Source organism: Drosophila pseudoobscura, chromosome 4 (assembly GCF_009870125.1).
Source record: "Drosophila pseudoobscura strain MV-25-SWS-2005 chromosome 4, UCI_Dpse_MV25, whole genome shotgun sequence".
NCBI classification, from domain to species: domain Eukaryota; kingdom Metazoa; phylum Arthropoda; class Insecta; order Diptera; family Drosophilidae; genus Drosophila; species Drosophila pseudoobscura.
In genome coordinates this window covers 6,618,139-6,643,280 of record NC_046681.1, presented here as the reverse complement: position 1 = coordinate 6,643,280, position 25,142 = coordinate 6,618,139, and the positions used below count along the sequence as shown (strand labels likewise).

The window sequence follows — 25,142 nt, the reverse complement described above, 5'->3', positions numbered from 1 at the left end:
ATATTCCTTGCCGGTACTCAGAGCGGATTTTCTGCTTAGACTAGACTGAAACAAGTGTATTGTTTTCGGCTCCCACAAATCTCGAACTTCACAATTCTGTAACAAAAACGAGAGAACTGAAAACTCCGTATCATCGTCCGATCGAATTATTATTGTAGCCAGAAGGAAGAAATCAATTTCCCATGCATACCTCATTATTGCCTCATATTATTGCCTCCATTCAGTTATCGCTAGACCTATTCCAAATCGATCGTTCAACCCACAGTCAGGGGCTCTTGCAAGGCAAGACAACGTCGGCAATCAGAATTGTCTTTCAAAGAGAACTTCTTGTGGGTTCTGAAAGAACAATTTGACTGCCATAGAGACACTCTCATGGAGTGTTGATCAAAAATCGTTGGATAACCGCGAATTATGAGAGGACGCCGAGGTGTAACGAATTAATTGGCATACCAGAAAGCCGGTTTGGCGCTCCGCGAAATACAGAAACGGCACTGTCGCCGACACCGATCAATACGCGGATCAGAGGTGAGCACAGAGCACAGCACAGGTGATCGCGTTGAAAGTGAAATTGCACTGGAGAGGGGGAAGTGGCATTTAAAAGATGTTTCTGGGCCAAGTGCGCCGAGCCTTACCTCACTCACCAGCACTCCACGTCAAGTTCGGGCCGCGTCAAAACAGCCGCCGCCGCGGATGAAAAACAGTTGCGAACGCAGCTGAGAAACCAAATACCCAGAGCGAAGACAGGGCCGCTCCGTGCCGGGAACAGTTTTCAAATGGGTGCTTTCGCTCGCCGCCTTATAAGCTGCGGCCGAAGCTGCAAGCGGTTTAGTTCCTCGCCGCAAACAACACTAGTCACAACACTAGTCGTGTGGAGCGGAAGCCAGTGGCCCCAGGTGAACCAGTTCCGAGCTAGAGATATACAGAGAGACAAAGAGACAAAGAGACAAAGAGACAGAGAGAGAGCTTTTCGAGACAGGAGCAAGTTTTGGCCAAGCGACAAAGGCCAACGGGGCCCCAAGTGAACGGTTCGACGAGTTCATAGACGCGATTCATTGCCAGCCAACAGTCGCCTCGCATTCCGGACATTCAGTAAATCGATCGAGTCGAAAATGTCGCGCATGCCGCTCGTTGCCATACTGCTGCTGATAGCGGCCGCGCAGGCAGCCCCAGCAAAAGAGTCGAAGTCTGATGGAAAAGCAACTCCATCCGCTCCTCCGCCCAAAGAAGAGGAGGAGTCCTCCTCGCTGTCACCCATTGAGTCTGGAACCTTTACGATGGATATTGACACGGAACTCATCCTAACCACCGATTCGCGGGGAGAGATATTCTCGCAGGGCACCGACAGTCCGTTCGGCACTACGGAGGAACCATTGCCCGATTCCGTTGTCCTGCAACTAGAGTTAGAGCGAGCCCAGACCGCCCAGCCAGAGCTGCGCGAGACGCAGACCACCGAAATTAACGGGACAACAGAAAAGCCCAGGAGCACGGAAACCAATATACAGATTAATGGCACCACATTAGGGACGAGGTCCAATGCTACCACAGAACCGCCCAAGGGCAAGTACACCAGTAGCTTCTTCCAAAGCAGGCCACCAGCCATTGGAACCGCAAATTTGGTGGACGAAAGCGTAGCCCTCAATAGCGAAGAAGATAGTTTCGAGAACAGGGGAGCTACAATGCCGCCACTCCTACAACTGATTGAAGCTGAAGGCCAGCTGGTGGCGACGCCCAGAATGCTTCCAGAAATGGAAGAATCCCGAACCGAGGCCGGTCTCTTTTGGCTGGCCAACACCGAAGCAGTCGCAATCGAGCAAACCACACTGGTTCCGGAACAAGAAGACAAGGAATCCACCACTGGGGCTACTACGCAGGAGACAACAGGTAACTGATGTGTTCCCAACGAGAATATCTCTTAGGTTTAAACGACTAAAGTAACTTATTTATCTTCCCTGCTCGACAACAGAACTGAGTTCCTCGCCGCATTCTACATTCACCCAGCCCCCGGTCGAAACCACCACCGAGACTATCGAAACCACCACCGGGAGTATCGAAACCACTACGATTGCTCCTATAACTACCACCGAGACTATCGAGACAACGACGAATGCTCCTAGAACTACCCCAGAGACTATCGAGACAACGACGAATGCTCCTAGAGCTATCACCGAGACTATCGAGACAACGACGAATGCTCCTAGAACTACTACCGAAACAATCCCAACCACTACGAATGCTCCTAGAACTACCACCGAAACAATCAAAACCCCTACGAATGCTCCTACAACTACTACCGAGACTATCGAATCCACCACCGGGACTATCGAAACCACCACCGAGATTATCGAAACCACTACGAATGCGCCTGGAACTACCACAAGCCCTGCACCTGTACTCCTAACCACCAGACAAGCAGTAGTTTTAGGTTCTCAGCCAGAGACTACTGCCAAAAATGTCGTGGAGACCACCACAAGCCTCCCGACCACAACTCAGAGACAAACATCGCCAGAGACCACGACCACAATCCGGAACACCATCTGGACTACTATCCCGACCACACACGGTCCGAGCACCAATGATGTAGCCTCGACTCCCGAGCCGCGTGCCATTCAGACGCGAGCCCCGCGCGTCGAGCGCATCTTCAACTCCGACGGCGTGGAGGTGCTCTACGGGTACTCTTCGGTGGTGCGGACGAATCGGTCTTGAAGCTCTACAACCAAAAATGTGGCCTTGTCAAGGCCAGCTTGCCATAACGGGGAGGAGAAGAATGAGCGATTGATACCCGGTTGCTCTTAGACAGTTTTCATATTCTAAACGAGTTAAATATTAAAATATTTAAATATCATTCAGCTGACCGAAGCACAGTGTGATAAACCAAAAAACGAAACGAATCGGCATGAAATTAAATGATACATAATACAGATACGAATGAATCCGCGTCGTGGAATGCAAATACAGATACAAAATATTGTGCAAAAATGCGTACGGTCCGCCAAGTGGGGAAAGAGAGAAATGCTGAAGATAAACGATTTTATAAATTATAAATAAAACATGAATAGCAATATTCCATTCGTGTTTGCGTTGGATATTGAACAAAGAAAAAACTTAGTCTGTGTTTTACACATTGTTGATCCACTAGTCTGCTTCAGCCTTATATCGCCGTATGACATAATATTGAATCAATGAAATCTGTTTGGGCATCGATGCACTACACTGAGAGTAGATGGCATGGATTCGAGGCTAGTACACAAAAAGAGGTGCGGCATTTACCTACGTGGTGTAAATCCCTATATTTCCGATTTTCTATTTTTAATTTGGGTTGTAAACAATTGTGAAGAAAGGTGTTTACTGAGAACAGCTCAGATCTGTTTCTCTTATACGCTTGGCTCTCTTCGATCGCCATCTATGGTATATGAATCATTTTGCAGATTGTTGAGGCAGCGCACCCAAGAAACCCAAAACACTGTGCGGGCACCGCCAGCAAACGGCAACCCACCAGCTGAATGCTGCCCACCTGCGTTCGGAAACCGGCAACCGTCTCAAAAGTCGTCATACATTTTTGTGCTTTATGTTCCGGCATGGACCCGGACGGACGGGCGAACACGTGGACCAGCTATGCCAACTGGTCGGTTCCATTCGATCGGTCTGAGTCTGGTCCGGCGGCCATAGCTTTGCAGATTATTCATTCATCGATTCGGCGAATTATCAAACTGTGTAGGGCTCTTGGGGATTTAGCAATGACTCTCACGTTCGCTGTGGTCTATGGGCTGGCTCTGCGCTGCTCCCGTTCAGACTTGAAAGTATTCGACAATAAAATAAACACAACGCGCTAATTTCCATTTGAACTTGATCAGGCGTTAAACTGCATGTTGAATACGAGTATACTCATGCATACACACATGTATTGAATGAATGTGAATTGAAGGTTTTGGCAATTCGGGTTTTTTTTGGGTATAGCCAGGCAACTAAGCTGGGACTGGGCATTGGAATGTGCACTAGCCGACGATTAGTCACTATTAGGGAGAGATGTGGTACCAAGCCTCATAGGTACATATTGAAAAACAATTGGGAAATGTATGGTCTTTCATTAAATGGTTTAGATTTCATTTTGATAAATCTTATTTTTTTAAATTTTATTTTGATTTGGGCAATCCTTTCAGCCGTATAATTGAAATTTTGAAATTATGAAATTTGGAACATAATTTTCACTCCCATAAGACCATATGTAATGAAACACATGCTTCGAAAAACAAACTCAAAAGCAGTTTTTGGAAGGTGACTACTTTTTCTAATATAGTCACATGTTTCGAATTCAATTCGAATGAACAGGCATTAATATTTAGTTATTATATATATATAATTGTTTAAACTTTTAATTGAAGAATATATTTCTGTATGTAGTACATCTAATATCAACGACATACTCTTAAGTAAAATTAGGTTGCCGCAATGCATACTTTATTTAATCCGAATTTCAAGGAAGCCTAAAACTATGCCCTGGAACGATATTAAAATAAAATAATCAACCTCAGCCTAAAGGTCTTTCAGCTCTGACTGTAACTAATTTAATTGAAACGCGATATTTATCTTAATCTACAATTTTATAAGTAAAATAGATAATATGTAAATGACAATCGCTTTCACATCTTTTATATTAATTATTTGCCAGATTGATATCACTTAAGCTGTTCAGCTGACTGAATAGAATATTGGACTTATGGACTTATTGGAATATGGACTTATGTCCATATGTATGTACATACATATATCTTAGAAAGTAGAACGAATGAACTACTATGGAATCTATTCAGCCGGCTGAACTTCAAGTTTCCAATCCGCACACCATTTCACACGTTTATATGCCTAAAAAATGTGCTAAACGGAACCACTCACACATAGATTATAGCCCTGGAACTGATTAGTTTTAAATAAACAAATATAATCAACATATCTAGAAAACTAGTATAGCCCAGCCTTTCGCACACGCTGGCTGGTGCGGGTATATAAGGGACTGCACTCCACTCAGAGAGCATCGCAAGCTCCAACCATGAAGTTCTTTGCTCTGTTCGCTTTCCTGCTCCTCGCTCTGGTCGCCGTGCAGGCTACCCCCGGCCGTGGAGGACCAGGTGGAGCACCAGGTGGTGGTGCTGGTGGCGCCGCCGGAGGCAGTGCCTCGGCCAATGCCAATGCCAATGCTCAGGCTTTGAGCTCAGGAAATGGACCAGCTTCTGCCACGGCCAATGCCAACGCTGTTGCCACTTCCCAGGGCGGTTCCGGCGGTAATCGTCGCGGTTAAATTGCTGAGAGCCAACAAAGATCGACCAGGAACAGGCATGGATACGAAGCTACGGCGAAAAGTGGGCCCGTCCTGTGACGGGCCTCCACTGGCAAAGCATTATCGAGATAACATTTGAATAAAACATATTCTGCGGATACAAAATTTGACTATTTGTTTGGCTTCGACTGTGTTTCAGATAAAACAATAGACTCTACATAGATCCGATGGGATTAGTTAACTTTACGAGAAGGAAACTTTAACCTGCTGAACGGTAGTCGGTCAGCAAACCAGTTTTTGTGTTAAATTTCTGGCTTTGATTTGTTCAACTAATTTGCATAATTAATATTTCGCTAAAGAAAACACGAATTACCTGATAAAATCACCACCTGTTGTTTGATATTCCTGGGGCCATCGTTTAGGAAAGTTCCAAGAAGAAGAACGAACAAAAGTAACAAAATAATAGCGAAATTTTGCATTTTTGTATCACCAGCAAAATCTGTTTTCAGCAATCGTGCTGCTGATATCGGATTTTCAATTACAGACTATATTCTTTTGAATGGAGAAAAATCTGAAGGAAAGTTGGTCAAGAGTCTAATTCCTTATAATAACATATTCTAAGACAATCCCAAGATCCCAAGAGACTACCAATGGAATACCCGACTTTACTGCTGGACGTGAAAAGGAATCAGTTTCTGTCTCACAAAGAAATAATGGTACCAACTTTTTAATATAATTAATCTTTTGCCGTTGTACACTGACCAACTGATCATATCAAAGCAAAATATTTTGAAATGTTTCCAATAGGTTTTCGATATACGAGTACGCTAGTCAGACGCACTTTCTCTTCATTTGCCGCTCTACAAATTTGTAATGAATATTTTTAGTTTTTTTTTTGGGTTCTTAAAAGCGTAACAGTCGTTTCAATATCACTATGGATTGGTTATTGTATTAATTCTACCATATTACGTATAATATTCACAATTAAATAATGTAATAAATGAAATCGAACATCTCCATCTATATTAGCAAGCAATAAGCGTTAAAGCCCAGCTCATAAAAAAAACGGGTCTGGATTAAATTGTACGCAAGCTCCAACAATGAAGTTCTTTGCTCTACATTCACGCTATTCCCATTGCCATTATGTTGCTGCTGTTGCTCCTGCGGCTGCGGCTGTGGGTGGTGCGGCTGTGGGTGGTGCGGCTGTGGCTGCTGCTGTGGCTGTGGCTGGGACTGTGGCAAAGCCTGCTCCTGGGATGGTTGAAAGTGCGCTTAAAAGTGCATTCACATGAGAATCTTTCACGAAAAAGGGACAAGTTTTTAAACCAACTTGAGGCGCCTTTTTCATACCCTGGCACTGGCAAAGGTACAGGCACACGGGCATTCTAATTTGGAGACGCACAAAGAAGGAAACGAAACATTTGCAATCCTTTCACACACTTTTATGCCTTTTAGGTATCTGCCGAGTGAAACATAGTAGTTGTAGGTGTAGAAGGAGCCGGAGCCATAAACGCGAAGCCCCCCATGTTCAATATGTTCAATCTGGCTGGATCGGAACGATGCGCCAGTACTTCTTCCAGCGAGGACTGATCCAGGAAGACCATCAACATCAACAAGTGTCTTCTGTCCCTAGGCCTGGAACGTGGTCAGTTCATCAGTCCATGCTGTTGCTTCTTCCAATGAAAAACAAGCCACTTTTAGGTAGTGGCCAACGGAACATGAAGAGTGGCCTGCTAAAGAAACTGTTTTAGAAATGATCCGTCAAGACGTGTTGAATGACAGCCAGGTCATACTCACCGGCCACCTCGAGTGGGTTCAATAGGAAGAAGTTCCTTTCGAGATCGGTCAAGATGGATGTTAAGTTGGTCGTTAATCAGATTCCCGCGGCATAAGCCGCGGCAGTTGCCACTTTCGTCGCCGGCATTGCCAGTGGAGATGCAGTCCCTTCGGCATTTGCATTCTATTGAACCGTTCTTGTCGCTGCTCTCCGCTTCCTACACATGTGAGGAATTTTGGAATACCAATTGGATATTTTGACTGTGCCTGTACGGTGACAGAAGGACTTAAGGTCCTCTTTGGCATCCACTGGGAAAGCCTTGTCGCTTACCTTCTCGTGGTCGGACTGCATCCGCTACTCCTTCTGGAGGGTTCCTGCTGGACTAGGGCTTTAAGTGCGTCTTCTTGCTGATTTTAGTAAGGCAGCGGAGGCGGTTGTCCCGGTTGTTGAGGCAAACCTTCTGCTGGAGATCGGCTAGTCAAATAAATTGTGTGGTAGTCGCTGCCCGATCCTCCATTGGGGGCTTCAGACTGGGCTCCAGACGTCCACCAGAAAGAGACTAAAATCCAGATCGCAGTCTGTTGGTGGACTGAGACTGCTCGCATTTGCGCTTCATCATCTGATGCTGCTTGTCGTGGAGGGTCCTGCAGGCGCAACATATTGCTCTTCATCCTCTTCGCCATTCGATTGATGCCGCGCCACCTTCCTGTGCACTTGATCGTGTTTGGAATGGCCAGATTGCAAAGCATTGATAATTTTCCTGGCCTAGCACCAGGAAACACCAATTGATGATGATGATCTTCTTGAATCAGGGACACTGGGAAAAGACGTGGCGCAGTGTTTCGAGCCTTCCAGTTTGACCAAATTAAACATTGAGGTTGTGGCGGATGTGGCTCCAGCTTCCTGGCCACCCTTGAAATTGGTTCCTCGGGACGAGGAACAGAGCCGCGCCTCAGATGATCGAGTCACCTCCCCTCCTGGTTGGAGCTGACCACCTCGCCGGAAGTCTGGTGGAATAAATAAGGATATAAAATCGGAGGTAAAACTTTTGTGAATTAATTTTCTTACCGATTCCAACAATTTTCCTGACAAGTATCGAAGTGTTGAAAATAAACAGTGTTGTGAAGTTCTGTACTGTGTTGATCTTACAGCTGAAGCCTGGCAGCTTGTGGCTGTGTTACTGTGTTACACAAATCAAATGCTGCAGTGCAAATGGATACTTGAAGTCACCTCAACACTACTTTATCTGTAACAGTTTCGGGAGAATTGTGAAACGAGTCAGTCACTATTAAAAATAGAAAAAAGTTGAAGCCGGTAACAAAATCTGTGCGGAATACGAAATAAACTTTAAATTTTAAATTTTTTTTAAGCCGTGAAGTGCCGAGAAAGAAAAAAAAACCCGACCAGCCGCTAAGAAGACCCCAAAACCGACAGGGTCGGCCAACGATGTTGAAGATTGTGTAATTTGTGTGGAGGCGATGAAAAATCCTTTCAAACTGACCTGCGGGCACTCCTTTTGTACGGAATATCTCCGATGGGCGGTCAGATTGAGAGCTGAAAATGAATATGCAACCATCTCGGTGAGAGCTGAAAATGTAACTTGAAGCGTCTGTCCATTGTGCCGTGCTATACCCCGTGCTACACCCCGCTTCATTTTGACGTTGAGCAACACTTTTATATACACACTTTTTATATTCAACACTTCGTAGCTTCGAGAAAATTCTCAGAACAGCTGGCAAGTAAATAGTTCGTTTTGGTAAGAAAATGAGCGGACAAAATAAAAAGGATGTTGTTTGAAAAAAGGTTTGATTTCAGCCGTGATCTACTAAAAAATATGGCGACTAATAAGAAGGACAAGCCAGCTGAAGCTGAGGAAGAAACTAAGACGGGCAGCGCTGAAGACTTTTGCTCGATTTGCTATGGTCCGAAAGTGGATCCCTTTGCATTGCCCTGCAAGCACACGTTCTGTAATACTTGCATAGAATATCTGGTTAAACAGAGGTCTTACTATTTGGGTGAAATTATTCCTGATCCAGTCATGCGTTGTCCAGTGTGCCGCGAAAGGTTTCGCTCAAAAAAAGCTGTTGCCACTTCCCCCCAGCCATAGTTCTGAACACATATACTCACAAAAGCCAAATAAATTTTGATTAATAATTATAAGCAGAGTGGTGTTTTTGTAGTGCTTTCCTGGCTCCGGAATATCATCCCTTACCTGCCCATAAAGACAGAAGGACTGTGGGGCCATTTCCATTCCAATTTGAAAGTGTCGGACTAACCAGATATTTTTCAGATTTGATATCACCAAACCTTACATAGCCCCAAAATGTATCTCTGCAAAACCAACCCTTAATCTCCTCTGGATCCACTGAAATCGAAAGAAACAACATAAGTAGACCCTACCGCCTTTGGAAAGACAAAGAGATGATATATAAATATATACATATACATCTGTACATGTTTTTCCATGGTACTCTGATAATCAAAAATGTATTCCCAATTAGTCAAAGATTCGTTTCTTTTCGCCTGTGAAAAGAACAAAGTAAAAGGTTTCATATACCAAATGGATCTACAATGCAAAAGTATTCCAGCCTTAGTATATCCATTAGGGACCTAAGACATCCGAATTCCAACTGATTTGCAATGGATTGATTTGATCGATGTAAAAAAGATTTAATTTCAATGAAAACTCAGTTCCAACTCATCCAACATCGGGTTTCCGGGACCATGACATGGGCCGATATTCCAATTCCAATTTCTCCACACCAGGCCGGCCCTAGCCGCCGTTCAGGCAGCACCTGGTGGACCAGGTGGTCGAGGCGGCTTTGGACCAGGTGGTGGTGGCGGCTATGGACCTGGTGGTGGTGGCGGATATGGACCAGGCGGTGAAAGGAAACACTTTCTGTCTCACAAAGAAATAATGGTACCAACTTTTTAATATAATTTAACTTTTATCTATACGCTGACCAACCGGTCATATCAAAGCAAAATATTTTTAAATGTTTCCAATAGGTTTTCAATGTACGAGTACGCTAGTCAGACGCACTTTCTCTTGACTTGCCGCAACCAACACAATTTTGTAAAGAATATTGTTAGTTTTTTTTTTTTTTTGGGTTCTTAAAAGCATCACAGCCGTTTCAATATCACTATGGATTGTGTATTGTATTAATTCTCCCATATTACGTATAATATTCGCAATTAAATAATGTGATAAATGAAATCGAACATCTCCATCTATATTAGCAAGCAATAAGCGTTAAAGACCAGTTCATAAAAAAAACGGGTCTGGATTAAATTGTACGGATGCAGGAATTGTATAAAAGTGGCCGGGAATCTCTCAGAAATCATTGCAAGCTCCAACAATGAAGTTCTTTGCTCTGTGCGCTTTCCTGCTCCTCGCCCTGGCCGCCGTTCAGGCAGCACCTGGTGGTCGTGGCGGCCTTGGACCAGGTGGTCGTGGCGGCCTTGGACCAGGTGGTGGTGGCGGCTATGGACCAGGCGGTGGTGGCGGTGCCTCGGCCATTGCTAATGCCAATGCTCAGGCTTCGAACTCGGGACGTGGACCTTCTTCTGCTATAGCCAATGCCAATGCTGAAGCTATTTCCCGGGGTGGTGGCGGCGGCGGTCACCACGGTTAATTTTGTTGGTGGGCTCAAGGATCGACCTCAAACAAACCTGGATAATCAGCGAAGTCAAGTTGTCATCATTATCAAGAAAATATTTGAATAAAAAGCCCTATTTTCGGAAACAAAATAGAAATGCTTCAAATTACTTGTGTTTTTACCCAACAAGCCTTTACATCAGCAGAACTGGCAGATACGAGTATCTCCTAAAAATATGCTAGCTTCCGAGGTGGAGTCATCCAGTAAATCCACATATGTATACTTTCTTATTTGTATAATTTCTGCGGTAGCCAAGTCTCCGGAAGAAACCTGTTATTGGGGCCGCTTAATTTATGACATTGATTTGATCATCTAATTTGCTTAATTAATATTTGCCGATCTGCTAAAACATAACACAGTTGGTTTGTTTGTATAACTGAAATCATCTTTATGGAGAGTAAAACAAGTTATCATGAAGTAACAATTTTAGAGAGGACAATAGTCGCCGTCCTGTCTAATGCACTTATCTCAAAGACTATAAGAGCTGAGGAACCAGATTCTTGTGTGATCAAATGTTATCAAGTACCTCCTCAAATTTCAACATCTTTTACCATTCTGGAACACTACTTACGCATAATCATATAAAAAGAAAAGACAACACAGCTCAAAACAAAACAACTTCAGCTTGTATTTTTCTCAGTGTACCTACGTCAGAGCGACCCGGTCATAATCAAATCTGCCGAAAACAGAAAAAACACCAAAAGAGAAATGGAATAAAAATACATATTTACGATCTAGACAGCTTGGACATTAGTAATTCAAATTTGTACCGGTTGAAAAACGCAACAAATTGATTAGCTCTGCACTGAAAGAGATAATACTAGAGCTAGATCTGACAAAAAAAATCCTCTTTACTAAGGTATTAATCTACAATTGAGATGTAGTCCGGCAGTCCAATTATTTTCCAAGTAAAAGTAAAAGTAAAAGTAAAGAAACGCAGGTGTCGAGTAATAAGAGGCTTAAAGAATCGGATCTTAAGACCCTTCCGATCCTTCCAATACTTTAAGAGCTACAACAAAATTTTAAAATCATTTCCTCAAAAGGAAAGAACGAAATTATTACCAAGATAAGGAGACCAGACCTAACTAATATAAGAATTAGTAAGAAAGCTAACAATAAATGTATATAGTAATCCGATCCATCCTGTTATATCGATCGGCACTGCTATAGGGACTCCGCTTTTAACCTGGTCAATAATGAAGGTACGTCAATGCATATGTATACACTGTATGTGGGGGACCTTTACGAATCGTGCATGGTCATCCCGGATGAAGTTTCTTCGATGCTAGCCGCCGCCCGATTATCTACATATGTACTCGATGGATGCTTTTGTAGTTATATCGGATCGTATTATTTGAGATCCGCACATGGCATATTAGGGATACTCCCACTTATGCCTTTCAAACATGTACTTTACTGTATAGGTTGAAAGTCGTCACTGATTTGTGTGAAAATAACTCTAAAGGCGGTTCTTATTCAGTTTTTTTAAATATTTTAATTTTTGTATAAATATTAAAAAACTAAATCACTGGGAAAGTTGGGATCGTCTTCTTTGATTACTTGCCCACAGCGCTGGCCACAGCATTAGCGTTAGCACTGGCGCTGCCGCCACCGCGGGTATTGGCACTGGCATTGGCATTAGCGTTGGCGTTGGCATTGCCTCCTCCAAATCCATTTCCTTCGGCATTGGCGTTGGCACTGGCGCTGGCATCGGCATTGCCGCCTCCGAAGTTGCCTCCTGGGCCACCGAATCCTCCGGGACGGCCTCCGAAGTTGCCTCCTGGGCCACCGAATCCTCCGGGACCGCCTCCGAAGTTGCCTCCTGGGCCACCGAATCCTCCGGGACCGCCTCCGAAGTTGCCTCCAGGACCACCGAATCCTCCGGCTTCGCCAAATCCGCCTTGAGCACCAGGACGACCACCATGACCACCATGATGTCCGCCGTGGTTAGGTCCGCCGAATCCTGCTTGTCCGCCAGGGCCTCCGAATCCAGGTCCGCGCTGTCCGCCCTGACCTTCAGCCGCAGCGTTGGCATTGGCGTTGGCGTTGGAGCCGGCACCACCGAACTGTGGGGCAGCCGATGCCACGGCCAGAATGGCGAGAGCTACGAAGACCTTCATGATGCTTTGCTTGTCCGGAGTCAGGCAAGAAACTTAACCATCATTGCCGCAGGGCCCGGCTTTTATACCTATCCAGACGCTGACCAGACGCCAAACATTGAACCAGGCCAACGCTCGAGAACGAATTAGCACGCAAACAAAACTCAGAGCCAAAAACAACATACAAGAGCAGCGATCTAGGCAGGGCCAGTCGAATGAGTAGTAGATATATTTTTGAATTTTGATCAGATGCAACAAGCCGAAGCACTAAGAGGAAAGTTTGCTAATGCTGGGGACCCACACGGGCCGCATTCGAGTGCCTTCCAAAGAAACCGGTTTACGTCTATCAATATTTAACAGCTTATTGATATTTGTGTTTCTTTTTCATTAAATCTTTTTTGGCACTGTCAGCATTTGGGACTAAATGGAAGAGAGTTAATGATCAGCGCTTTTACCTGGTACTTTACCAGGAAGTACACATGCATACCTATATACATACATATATACTCATACGAAGTACATATGTATAATACCCTAACTGGAGTACAACCATTCCATAGTAACATTCGCTTGTGGGCTGTTCATTCAGTTGATCAAATGACTGATACGACAGTCTTATCATTGTGAAACGCACCTTTTACTCTTTAACATGATTCCCTTACAGTCTAGTTTCTCATGTTAATTTATATTCTGCTGAATGTTCTTTTGATCGCAGTAGAGAAGTTCCAATTTTAATTCTTCCTTGTTCTTCCATGAAACAAAAACCAAAATGAATTAATTCCACACAAAAAAGTATATAAATATTATCATATTTACGTTGCTGTAATTTACTGACTGCCGAACAGGCCCCTAGAAAATTAGCATAACTCTTAGGCAGAGACAGAAGTCTTCCGTTTGTTTTGAACACAACCTTAATTTCAAATGTAAATTAATACATACTCGTAGTGGTGCCGGATCGGAGTAATATAAGCGATAACACTATGCAGCAAAATCTAATCTATTTTATCTGTACTATTAGCTAATACAGGAAACAAATTTTAATTCTATATTTTGTATTATAAACTAAAATTAATATTAATAGGATAAATGGATTTATTTCACAAATATCTACTCTAAAAAGTATATTCGTTCGCTTATCCAGGGCATAAATTTATAGCCATTTTATCTATATTCATTTTGAGCCGCACAAAAAGTGAGTTTCATGATAGTTGTATTGCCTGTGGCACAGTGTAATAAGAACGGCTGACGTGACCTGTGTCGGGTCACCAGATGAATATTTACAGGACATAAGATGCACTGAAATTCGGGTGCTGGCAAGAAATGCCTACATTAGTGCATTTAAGTTACAGACAATTTACTAAGAGTATTAGTGTATTATCATTAGAGTATTTCAATCAGCGTACTAGAAAAAGGTTTCCAAAACAACAATCACGGTCCGGCCACAGACAATTTTTTTTTTATTAATACTTGTATATAACTTTAAGTTAATAACAAAAAATTCTATAAAGATAAATCCATTTTTGCTTGGAGTGGAGTCTTATAAAGAGCTGGAAAAATGTATGTCGAACCTGCGAAAACATGTTATTTTTAAAAGCTCACATCTGAGCTGGTACTCATTCCAAATATATGTGAGCTTATGATCTATGTATACAATATACATATGTATATTATAAACGTCAGCGCCGAAATTGGTATCGGAGACGATGTTTGCCACATGCTATCTCTCTCTATTTATCTCTCTGTCTTTTGCTATCATTGTTCAAAAAAGATACAAATTGATTTGTTGGCTAATGCGTGCTCGGGGGATTTTGGTAGGACTGTGAACTCAGACCGCGAACTATCTATATTTTGCTCAAACTTTTTATGAGAGAGGGGAAAAACATAAAGAGAAAAAAACGAGAGGTACCAGGACCGCTAGTTATTTTCTAGAGTTAATTCTTTTACTTCGTTTATCCCCGTTCCACCCAATGATTTATTTTACCAGAATTTTAATATATTTTATCTGTTTCCATTATTGTGCCACTGTTTTGCTCACTTCTCACACCAACACCAGCCGTTATATCTCAATCCTCTCCGACCGGGGGCGCACACTGCACGCTGAAGATTGTGTGTGTGAGAGAGAGACAGAATGAATGAGCGCGTGGAAGGGGGAAGGGGCTTATCCACTGAACATTTATTTTTCCATTCTGGCTCTTCTGGTTATTCTTTATGGATCGGTTTTTTCGGTTTTCGAGTATCTTTGAAATTGTAGCATTAAAAGCCAGAGTTGATATAGCAGTATCAGAGGTGGAATATACACAGATAATATGTATGCATAGTGTACTATATGTACTGTATCCTAGTTTTACATATTATGATCATGAACTTCGTAGGGTCGTGGATCCGTTTAACATTACGTGCTATTATTGAAATCAATACAATTTTGTACGTTATGTTTTATTCACAGTCATTTCTTAACAATTATTTCAAAATATCTTATGGAATGGTTTAACCCCGTCCGCCACCTGCGGCAGAGGCAGAGGATGATGCGGATGCAGAGCCGCCGCCGCCGCGACGACCGCCTCCGGCAGCAGAAGCCGATGATGAGGCTGAAGCTGAGCTGGAGCCACCACCACCGCCACCTCCGAAACCGCCGCCCGGACGACCTCCAAAGCCGCCGCCGCCGCCTCCGAATCCTGGACGTCCGCCGAAGCCGCCGCCTCCGAATCCTGGACCGCCTCCAAAGCCACCGCCTCCAAAGCCGGGGCCGCCTCCAAAGCCGGGGCCGCCTCCAAAGCCGGGGCCGCCTCCGAAACCGGGGCCGCCTCCGAAACCGCCACCGGGACGACCGCCGAATCCGCCGCCTCCAAATCCGGGGCCGCCTCCAAAACCTCCAGGACGTCCGCCGAAACCGCCGCCTCCACCGAATCCTTGGGCCTGGGCGTTAGCGTTGGCGTTGGCGTTGGCATTGCCACCGCCGAACTGTGGCAAGGCCGAGGCCACAGCCACCAAAACGGAGAGCGCGATAAACAGTTTCATAACTACGCTTGTGTTCCCTCGAGAGAGCTTCGCAAACTTAGCTACTACCCCGCCGGGGATCGCTTTTTATACAGTCTCGAGGCAATAGATAGACCGGGAAAGTGCCCGGACGGCTAAGCCGTTCTCTCGGCTCGGTGATGTACCGTGAATCGCACTCCAGACATCTGCTTAGCCAGAGATTCGGCCGGGCTACAGCGTCAACGCCAACAGCAACAACAATCGTAGAATCGATGGCCCAGCAAATTAACAATATTTATGGCTTGGCTCATTAGCAAGTTCGGGGCGTACGATGGTTGTACCCTACACAGTCTCGGGTGGCTCGATATCGATCCCCCCACTGCAACCGGTTAGTATTTATCTCTTCGGATGCTCCATTCTCGATGCTGGAGAGCAAATCGAGAGCACGACGCTCGTGCATTTCCGACAGTATCGGATCTGTGGTTTGTGTATATTATTGTGGTTTGAGTATATTATTGTCACAACACTTGGATTTTGGACGACTAAATAGATAATCTTGCTTGTTTGAATAACATAGATACGGATGTGGTCTGGTCTTAATTTACACTACAATACATCTAATAGCAAATTGATAGCAGCACCGTCTAAAGTCTCGAACATCAAAACATCACAAAAACGGAACTAGAAAGAAAAAGAACTAGTTCACTGTAGCCATCTCTATCGAAGAAAATCTTAATTTCACCATTATGTCAGAAACAGCTAAATAAATGAGCCGGTCGCCATAATTTATGCTGAATTATTTCTTCGCAACATCTAATTTTGTGCAACTTTTGTACATTTATCTGCTTTGGATTTCCCTAAAAAGCCAATACAATTTGATAATGGTATAACATTTTTATTTGGGCAAATTCAAAATGTTAATTATTCTAATTAATGCAAAAATAAAATTTAAAACCCACCACATTTTCGCTTTTATTTTTGTTTGTTCAATTTGGGATACAAAGTAAGCAATCTCGACACCAGTTAAATTTCAGATCGCATAATGAGTGTCAATATGTAGATTATACATACATATGTGTGGGCCAATCTAAAATACAGGGGAGTCCCCAGTGCTCGGATACCCAAGAAGTAGGGCATTAGACAGCCTCATACTACTTCCGCACCTGCATCATCAAAGCCTACAAATGTATGTGCAACTATTTTTATTATTTCATCGACTCATATGCGTGAATTAACGGCAGTTTTATGCACTGTAGTTCCATTTCATTCAACATGATTGGAGTCGAGTCTCATGGCAGAAACAACTAAATAATTTTTGTCTTCTCCTTTTACCCATCGACAACGAACTCTTGCTATCTCTTTTCGCCGAGAATACGCGCACAACAGTTGTTGTCCCCTTTTTTCACTTTCCTTTTGGAATGCGGTTTCCCAGCACACAAGCACACGCCCCTGTGTTTTCACACGAAAACACACTACATACATACATGCACACACAAGTGATGAAATATAAGCCAAGCACCGTTATGGCCTTGCAAATGTAGCACAAAATCGAATAATCAAAAAAAAGAATAGAAATGTTTCAAGTATGTCATACAGCCAAACATACATATGTACAAATGAGTGGCCTGTAGGCTGCTAATTGGTTTTAAATACATACTTATTGATAGCCACATACCTCTGATCGCGAAATCCTTTTTGAAACGAATGAATTCACACAAAAATACCAAAACGGCGAGAAACTGGACTTGGTTTGGCTAAACATTACACGGCTTAATTACGCGGCTAAACGCACAGCCGCACTTATGAACATTTTGCGTACAATTACCCCTTTTATTTATTTTGCTCTTTTACTGAATGGCAAATGGCAGTCACGTGTGCACGTCAACAAATTACCATAAATTACTTCATTTGGCGATCAGCTGATTAGTATTTCGTTAGTGATGATAGTATCGTATCAGAAAGGCGCAAAAACGATCGAAACGCACCTGCGTGGAAAAGAAACTCCTACTTTTGCCAGCACTAAGTTTGTTTTGGTTAATCTTGCTGCTTAATTTTTGCCAATCCTAAATTGCGTGAAGGGCAATTGTGCTCAATTGTGGGCTCAAGTATCGGCACTTGCATTTTTTCAATCGACTCGCACGTAGCCTCATACCGTACCAATTCTTTTTCTGATGTCAAGTTCTTTGCTACAAATGATACAGCAACTGTTTGTTTGGGCGAACAGGAGGCCGTCTTCGCATGCTTACATACATATGTATGTATTCCGGCACAACAGGTTGTGGTGCTGGCGGGAAAAATGCGCGCGCGTTTCATCTACAGGCGCCGGGTGGCCATTAACTGTAAAGTGCTTCATTACGTTCTTCTCCTGTGGTGTTTTGGTGATTGATGTATGTAGATGAGTATGTGTTGCAGCAGAATTAGCGGGTTGACAAATTTGTGCTACGACAAAGGGTAAATGACCGTTCATGAACTACGTGATGGAGAGACAATGACACTAAAAATTCGGTTTTTGGATTTTATATTTTCAGACTTTCTTCACACATTAACCCTATCTTAAGTATAAACCACAGACATCCGGTCTAGCCATAGAAGCCACCGCCGCCTGATGCTGAGGCAGATGAGGAGGCCGAGGATGAAGCGGCACCGCCGCCTGCCGCTGAAGCGCTAGAGGAAGCCGATGCCGAGGCAGCACCACCTCCACCACCGCCGCCGCCGCCGCCATGACGACGACGACCACCACCGCCTCCAAAGCCGCCATACGGGCTCCCGCCGAATCCGCCATATCCAGGCCCACCTCCAAAGCCGCCATAGCCCGGACCACCTCCGAAACCGCCTCCAAAGCCGGGGCCTCCTCCAAATCCTGGTCTTCCATAGCCGCCGCCTCCAAATCCAGGTCCGCCAAAGCCAGGTCCGCCAAAGCCTGGGCCGCCAAAGCCGAATTGAGGAAGGGCCGATGCCACGGTGACCAGAACTGCCAGCACAATCAGAATCTTCATATTTGGATTTCTGCCTGTATGTATGTTCGCTGAGCCGTCAAGAGATGAACTGACGGTCTCTCACCAGAGCCCCAAAAGTATTTATACTGCGTGTATTATCCGAAACGCTGGTCGGCTACGGCCGACGCTTGTGATAAATGGGTGGTTCCAACCGTCCCAGCTCGGCCGTCCAACAGATCACTTACCGGTTTTCTTTTCATTCCATTTCATTTGCTTTTATATCTAATTATCAGTGGCGATGGCGGCGTCAAAAGCGCCGGGTGAATCCCCAAACCCGTTACGATACAAACATGCATAATTATGGAGCACAGCCCAGCATACTCGCACTCGTTTACCCTAGGTATGAGTCGTCGTCGAGTGTCTGCAATAGAAGAAGAGCTGTTGTTTACTGATTCGAATGATGCTCGAGGGCTTCCTGATCTGCGTTATTCCCCACTGGACTCAAGTGGCTGGGGAGCTGTCCAATTTTGTAAGGCCGATCATCTGACAAGTTCATCTTGAAGAGTTTATTCCCCTGCTTTGTTTTGTTTAGTCGAAAGCGGTTTTGATGGCGTTGTTTCCAAAATGTGTGCTCGTGGCTTGGAGACTCAGAAAGGTGTGGACAGCCCCGATAAAATACTGGTGCTCTCCTAACTTGATTTCGTTCGCCATTTCTCCCAGCTTTATTTATTCAATCTTTCTTCACAATTGGCTGATCAGTTTACCACAGAGAGTGGTCGGATCCGACCGAGCACATCCTGAGGGAATGGTGGTCACCAGATAATATAAAATCTAATCTCTGTTTTGTAAATGCTAGCTTTAAGTAAAAACTTGTATTCTATAGAAAACACTTTGAGTTGAATTGAAATGCTCTTCGCCGAGAAATAGTGAAAAAAGGAAACTCTCACGATTCCCTAAAATTGTACAGAAAAACCGAAAATGCTAATTATTATATACTATATATGTATAGTTCTCTCATTTTGAAGTGAAGTGTTCATGACCATGGGGGAATTCTCGCAGTCTTCGTTATTTTAAGTTGACGAACTTTGAGCAGAATCAAATGTTTGATCGGATCATTATCGAGCAAAAAATCACACAACCTAATGATAACGCACACGACTGAGAGTTGAGAATCCCCCATTTTTTTCGTTCTTAGAGATATGAGTTATTCAAGTATACAATACTAAAGAATCCCATGCGAAGCGAACAAACAACAATAACTTGTGGCGAAATGTTTAATGCGAGACTGTTAATAACGTAAACATCAAAGAAGAAATTCATTATACAGATGTATATACACAGAACAACAATATATCTGGCGAAACCAGTTCCAGTTTCGTCATTGCGAACCTTGCTAATTATTCGTACTCCTCCCCTCGATCCCATCGAAAGCGTGTGGGGGACTATTAGCGACTCACAGCTCAGGGGTTTTTCAGCCAAAAGTTGCGAAAAGTCAATTAGAAAAGCGTAAGAATTCGGGGACTATTGGATTTTAGATGGATCCACTCACCGAGTGAAAGTAATTTTCGGAAGACACTCAAATCAATACTGAAATACTGAAATATTGGAAGCTGGGATAGCTCCCCGATAATGATAATGATTTGATTTTGCTTTGCTTTGCTTATTTGTTTATGCAAAAAGTCCACCACATAATCAGTTAATGAAACCGGTCGGGCCTCAGATAGTTTGTCTAATCGGTTTGATGCCAAATTAATGTAGAGGCTTGTCGCGTATTTATATAAGTCTGGGACCGGGGAATTATGTAATTATTTTAATGGTTGATTTATACGCATTGAATTATTAATGGTTATTAAATGGCGTAGCATTAGAATGCGTTCAAATGAAATGAATACAATTATAATTAGCCGTCTAAGCTGCCAGCTCAAACAAAAGAGTTCTCAGTTGAAACGCACTTCAGTGTTTAAATAATAAACTCGTACTCGTATAAATATTTGTTTGTTGAAATCACCAAAAGTGAAATAATTTGCAGTTGACGAAAACATGAATATTAGCCGGTGGACTGGGCCTTCGCCCTGTTGCCAATGACAACATAAAATAATATTAAAATGCCAACTAATGAACGTCATGTTAATTATGTAAACGCACATTCACGGGCGCAATCACGGCGGGGACCCGGACGAACTTTGTATAAATTTCGCATGTTAGCCGGCCGCTCGTATTGTTATTGGCCTTTTCCATGGCTTTGCAGCCCTCTCGCAGATCCGAAAATTGAATTACGAGACCCGCGTTTGCAGTGCAAACTTTTCAATTACGAGGCCCCGGGCTAATGAACAAAGCGAACCCATTTTGCGACCAGCAACGATATCGATGCGAAACATTGCGAGTGTGGTATGTCGTATGCGATATGCAATCTGAATTATTTAATTTTAATTAAAGTTTCTGCGCATAATGTATTGCCTACTTTCAGCCCGTTTGGGCTCCCCTGATGGAATGCTATGGCGGGGCCGGCATATTTTGAGGCGCCACCTGAGATGAGCTCAGAGCCCTGGAATATTCAAAAATACGAGTACGAATTCGAGTATACTCGTATGCACATTGACAAACATTTTACATTTATTTTATTGCCCAACATAAATTGCAGTGAACAAAAGAGCCCTACAATATGGCTCTACAAAGTTCGACAAAGGCGAATGCGGCTCCCGACCACCGGCCCACAACTGTTGCAATCGTACGGACCGAAAGCGACTCTGTGGCAAGCCGCCAGCAGACGACGGCCCGTCCCAGACCCGCTTCCTCTTGAATATTGCAAAACTGCACCACAGGGGTTCATCGTCCTTGTGCAAATTGGTCTCGGGGTTTATTGCATGGTCCAGACTCCCGACTATCACAGAGGCCACGGGCGCGGACGAGGGCCAAAGTACCAAAGAACCAAGGAACCAAGCCAGATGCTGCTCCTGCAACTGTTTCCGCTGGCAATAAAACTGCACTTTGAGGCGGAGGCCAAGGAGTTTGCTTAAGATTTCAATTTTCTATCTCCTTCGCCCTATGGAGAATGGTGTGCAACAATTTGCAATAGTAAAACTATACTTAATGATAAATGTTTGCGAGGGACACATAAAGCTCAAGCAGAGAGGAGTCTGTCCGGGCCATTTAAAAGATTTATATGGCCATGAGTGGCATCAAAGTCTTCGGTTCTCGTATGCATCTGCCGCTTCCTAATAGGCCATTAATTCTGATGAAAACTTCCCAAGCTTTCCGATTCACAGCCGACGGAGTGAGGAAAGTTCTCCGCCTCTGATTCCCCCTTAGAATTCTTCCCCATAGTTGACAGCTGACAGAGGGGAAATGTGTTCAATCGTGACTGCCACCGCGAGACTTTTGGGACGTGATTTCCCCTATTAACAGTTTTCACCCGGATTTCCATCCAACTTTTAATGTGTGCTGCTCAGAAGTCGCACAAACTTATGAAAGATTGCAAACCACTACTTTTTGACAGGCAGGGAAACTCTGGTATGATAAAGTGGTCCTTCCTTCCCGTGAAATGAAAGAGCAAGTGTCTTCATGGCAAGCAGCGACTCTGCTCAGGTTTTTGCCAACTGGAACCAAGCACTCGGTTCATCCTTCGCTCTGAGACCACGCTCTCAGTAAATACGAATTGAAAGGGTAATGGAATACTCTACTGCTTAGTTTCGGTATTTGCCTATTGATTGCTTTTGTACTTGTACTTTAATTTCTGCTCAATGACTACAGATACGCTTTATTTCTTTGAATCTCCGACGTATATGTAATGTTCTCAGATTACAAGTTCTGAAACTGACTAAGTTTTGAGACCGTTTTTATTTGAATTGATAGCACAACCGAATACGCCCTAACACAATAGTAAACATGTTATCCTTATTGAAACCGCTATCAACACCTTTATTCAACACTTCTTTAACACTTTTTAGGGCAAATTGAATAGGCAGCTACGGCTAATTAGCCGTGGTAGCCGCCACCACTGCCGGCAGATGCTGTGGCCGAGGCTGCTGAAGAGGCGCTTGAGTGAGCTCCTCCTCCATAGCCTCCATGCTTGCCTCCAGCGCCACCGAGGCCGCCATGGCCGCCATGGCCTCCACCTCCGTATCCGCCTCCACCTCCGCCTCCGTATCCGCCTCCACCTCCGCCGCCGTATCCGCCTCCTTTTCCAACACCATTCCCTCCAGTAAAGCCTCCAGCGAAGGGGCCACCAAGACCGGCGCCATGACTGTGACCTCCGCCGATCCCTGGTCCATGTCCAATTCCGATTCCGCCTCCTCCAAAACCTATGTCTCCTCCAAAATGACCACCTCCGTAGCCACCGCCGGGTTTGCCTGATCCGTGTCCTCCAAGCAGTCCACCACCGGATCCAGCAGATGCAGAGCCTGAACTACCGCCGGCTCCAAAGCCTCCTCCGCTCGATCCTCCACCTGCGCCACCAGATCCATGTCCGCCACTGCCTCCAAGTCCACCTCCTAGTCCGTGACCTCCTCCGCCACCATTAAATCCGCCGGAACCACCGAGGTCTCCTCCAAAATTACCACCTCCGAAGCCACCGCCGGGCTTTCCAGATCCGTGTCCTCCAAACAGTCCACCACCTGATCCAGCAGAGGCAGAGCCGGAACTACCGCCGGCTCCAAAGCCTCCTCCGATCGATCCTCCTCCTGCACCACCAGATCCATGGCCGCCACTTCCTCCAAGTCCACCTCCTAGTCCCTGACCTCCTCCGCCTCCAATAAATCCGCCTCCGGCCCCATGTGCACCTCCGGATCCATGAGCACCGCCACCTCCAATTAATCCTTCTCCACCGCTGCTTCCATGAGCACCTGAGGATGCGCCAGATCCTCCAAATCCACCACCTCCGGTCTCGCCTCCGCCATGCTGAGCGCCACCTCCAAACGGACCTCCTTGGCCGCCACCGCCAAATCCTGGGCCAGAAAGTCCACCGTCAAAGCCACCGCCAGATCCAAGTCCTGGTCCAGGCCCGCCTCCAAATTTGCCGCCACCATCGCCGCCCGCTATAGATCCAGCCGAGGCAGATGCCGATGCCGAAGACGACGCATGACCGCCACCACCGCCGCCGCCGCCGCCGCCGCCGTAGCCACCGCCGTACCCGGCCGAGGCCAGAGCCACGCAAACACTCAACACTATAAACAGTCTCATCGGAACCTTTGCCTCCAACTAACTAACGACGTCCCACGGAAAGGTATGGGCTTTTATTAGATTCCACATAGCAAAAAAGTACAAATAATAACGAAATAAACACAAATCTCACAGAGCGCGAAAAAAGAACAGCACATACTCGTATGCACATATACATATACTCGTATGTACGAGTATGCGGAGTCCCAGTCACGTTCCGAACACAGAGATCCTAGGGTCAGGCCAACAAAAGCTGAAATAATTAACTCTCGGAGAGAACAATAACGAGTTCCAATACACATACATTTATCATCATTTGAATAATGTCGATTGTCTAGAAATACTAGAAATTGCACTAAAGAGTATCGAATCCCGTTCAATGTTCTGACTGCGGGATGCCACGATCAGCCATCGAATTTTGGCGATTGTAGGCCACCTGATCGATGATATTTTATATTCGCAAACCCTAAGGAGACTGAATCTTTCGATACCGAATTAGTCACCTAAGTACACATTAGCCACGTTGTGTACATCTAATTATGGACTCCAGTTATATTCTACATATAAACCAATTTCATCGCCACTGGCTTAGGAAATACCTAGCTGTACTGACTCTTGGCTCGACTAAGATTAGATTGATTTGTATTTAAATGATATGCGGAGGTGTTCGATGGTTACGACAATGACCCTAAAGGTCTACGTCATTCAATCTGTATAGATTAAAATACAATCGTATTACAATCATCAGTCATGTAACAAAAATACATATGCCTAATAAACAGATTCAAGATTACAAAAGCGAAATTTTTATTATACAAGTTAGTATGGACGGTACTCAGACGATCTCGCCAAAGGCTTCCAAACAATTTTGCAATAATTCCTAAGGGCGGTATGGATAATCCGTTGAATTTGGCTTCACAGACGATTTCAACAATTACATATACATATACAACAATTACAGTCCTCACTAAGAAGGAAAGCTTTTTCTAGTCGAAGCTGTAAGGAACGTCTTCCAATTTTAATTAAAAACGAGGGGGAACGTTGTGAGTTGCTGCGGACACCGCAACTCTAGAGTTATACCCGATACTAAGTCAGTATGGCTCTCCTCCGGCAGAGGCCGCTAATATTAAACGACACGACAAAGAGTGCGTGCGAGAGAGACAGATTTGTGAATATCCCCAGATTTGCATCCTTTGCGGGGGCGGAAGGGGGTGTGGCGAAATTTTGAAACAAACTCGTCTCGGTCCGATATATTAGGAGTGTGGA

At 44.5% G+C, this 25,142-nt stretch overlaps 7 protein-coding genes and 3 long non-coding RNA genes across 14 annotated transcripts; 4 read left to right on the top strand and 6 right to left on the bottom strand.

The window, feature by feature from the left end:
• Window positions 1-823: 823 nt before the first annotated feature.
• LOC4816577 (mucin-2) lies at window positions 824-3,061 on the top strand. Its single transcript, XM_001356017.3, has 2 exons — window positions 824-1,881; window positions 1,964-3,061. The coding sequence occupies exons 1-2, from the start codon at window positions 1,110-1,112 to the stop codon at window positions 2,701-2,703; spliced, it is 1,512 nt and encodes a 503-aa protein (XP_001356053.2). The 5' UTR covers window positions 824-1,109; the 3' UTR covers window positions 2,704-3,061.
• A 1,940-nt stretch (window positions 3,062-5,001) lies between these two features.
• Window positions 5,002-5,437, top strand: LOC6902572 (circumsporozoite protein-like). Its single transcript, XM_002133064.3, has one exon. The coding sequence runs from the start codon at window positions 5,045-5,047 to the stop codon at window positions 5,291-5,293; it is 249 nt and encodes an 82-aa protein (XP_002133100.2). The 5' UTR covers window positions 5,002-5,044; the 3' UTR covers window positions 5,294-5,437.
• A 1,785-nt stretch (window positions 5,438-7,222) lies between these two features.
• On the bottom strand, window positions 7,223-17,586 carry LOC26532950 (uncharacterized). 3 transcript variants are annotated; one of them, XR_004469069.1, is made up of 4 exons: window positions 17,459-17,586; window positions 8,118-8,295; window positions 7,380-8,056; window positions 7,223-7,266 (listed from the first exon to the last, which is right to left on the bottom strand). It is a non-coding gene; the product is annotated as an uncharacterized lncRNA (long non-coding RNA). The 3 variants fall into 3 exon arrangements; XR_004469070.1 differs by having other exon boundaries at window positions 8,118-8,334; window positions 17,459-17,571; XR_004469071.1 differs by lacking the exon at window positions 17,459-17,586 and adding an exon at window positions 8,551-8,662.
• On the top strand, window positions 8,232-9,209 carry LOC26533259 (uncharacterized). The gene is made up of 3 exons (XR_001451366.2): window positions 8,232-8,363; window positions 8,420-8,805; window positions 8,865-9,209. It is a non-coding gene; the product is annotated as an uncharacterized lncRNA (long non-coding RNA).
• Window positions 8,702-9,496, bottom strand: LOC117183934 (uncharacterized). Its single transcript, XR_004469072.1, has 2 exons — window positions 9,058-9,496; window positions 8,702-8,999 (listed from the first exon to the last, which is right to left on the bottom strand). It is a non-coding gene; the product is annotated as an uncharacterized lncRNA (long non-coding RNA).
• LOC6902573 (glycine-rich cell wall structural protein 1.0-like) lies at window positions 10,387-10,811 on the top strand. The gene has a single exon (XM_002133065.3). The coding sequence runs from the start codon at window positions 10,409-10,411 to the stop codon at window positions 10,682-10,684; it is 276 nt and encodes a 91-aa protein (XP_002133101.2). The 5' UTR covers window positions 10,387-10,408; the 3' UTR covers window positions 10,685-10,811.
• LOC6902574 (glycine-rich protein DOT1-like) lies at window positions 12,178-12,872 on the bottom strand. 3 transcript variants are annotated; one of them, XM_015181190.2, is made up of 2 exons: window positions 12,516-12,872; window positions 12,178-12,473 (listed from the first exon to the last, which is right to left on the bottom strand). In XM_015181190.2, exons 1-2 carry the CDS (start codon window positions 12,826-12,828, stop codon window positions 12,265-12,267), a joined length of 522 nt encoding a protein of 173 aa, XP_015036676.1. In that variant the 5' UTR covers window positions 12,829-12,872; the 3' UTR covers window positions 12,178-12,264. The 3 variants fall into 3 exon arrangements, with proteins under 3 accessions (XP_015036676.1, XP_015036677.1, XP_002133102.1); XM_015181191.2 differs by having other exon boundaries at window positions 12,178-12,527; window positions 12,570-12,872; XM_002133066.3 differs by having other exon boundaries at window positions 12,178-12,871.
• On the bottom strand, window positions 15,226-15,880 carry LOC117183933 (acanthoscurrin-1-like). Its single transcript, XM_033379538.1, has one exon. It carries the CDS (start codon window positions 15,823-15,825, stop codon window positions 15,295-15,297), a length of 531 nt encoding a protein of 176 aa, XP_033235429.1. The 5' UTR covers window positions 15,826-15,880; the 3' UTR covers window positions 15,226-15,294.
• A 698-nt stretch (window positions 17,587-18,284) lies between the features above and the next one.
• LOC6902576 (glycine-rich cell wall structural protein 2) lies at window positions 18,285-18,874 on the bottom strand. The gene has a single exon (XM_033379539.1). It carries the CDS (start codon window positions 18,777-18,779, stop codon window positions 18,363-18,365), a length of 417 nt encoding a protein of 138 aa, XP_033235430.1. The 5' UTR covers window positions 18,780-18,874; the 3' UTR covers window positions 18,285-18,362.
• Window positions 18,875-22,537: 3,663 nt separating this feature from the next.
• LOC6902577 (glycine-rich cell wall structural protein) lies at window positions 22,538-23,919 on the bottom strand. Its single transcript, XM_002133069.3, has one exon. It carries the CDS (start codon window positions 23,895-23,897, stop codon window positions 22,695-22,697), a length of 1,203 nt encoding a protein of 400 aa, XP_002133105.1. The 5' UTR covers window positions 23,898-23,919; the 3' UTR covers window positions 22,538-22,694.
• Window positions 23,920-25,142: the final 1,223 nt, after the last annotated feature.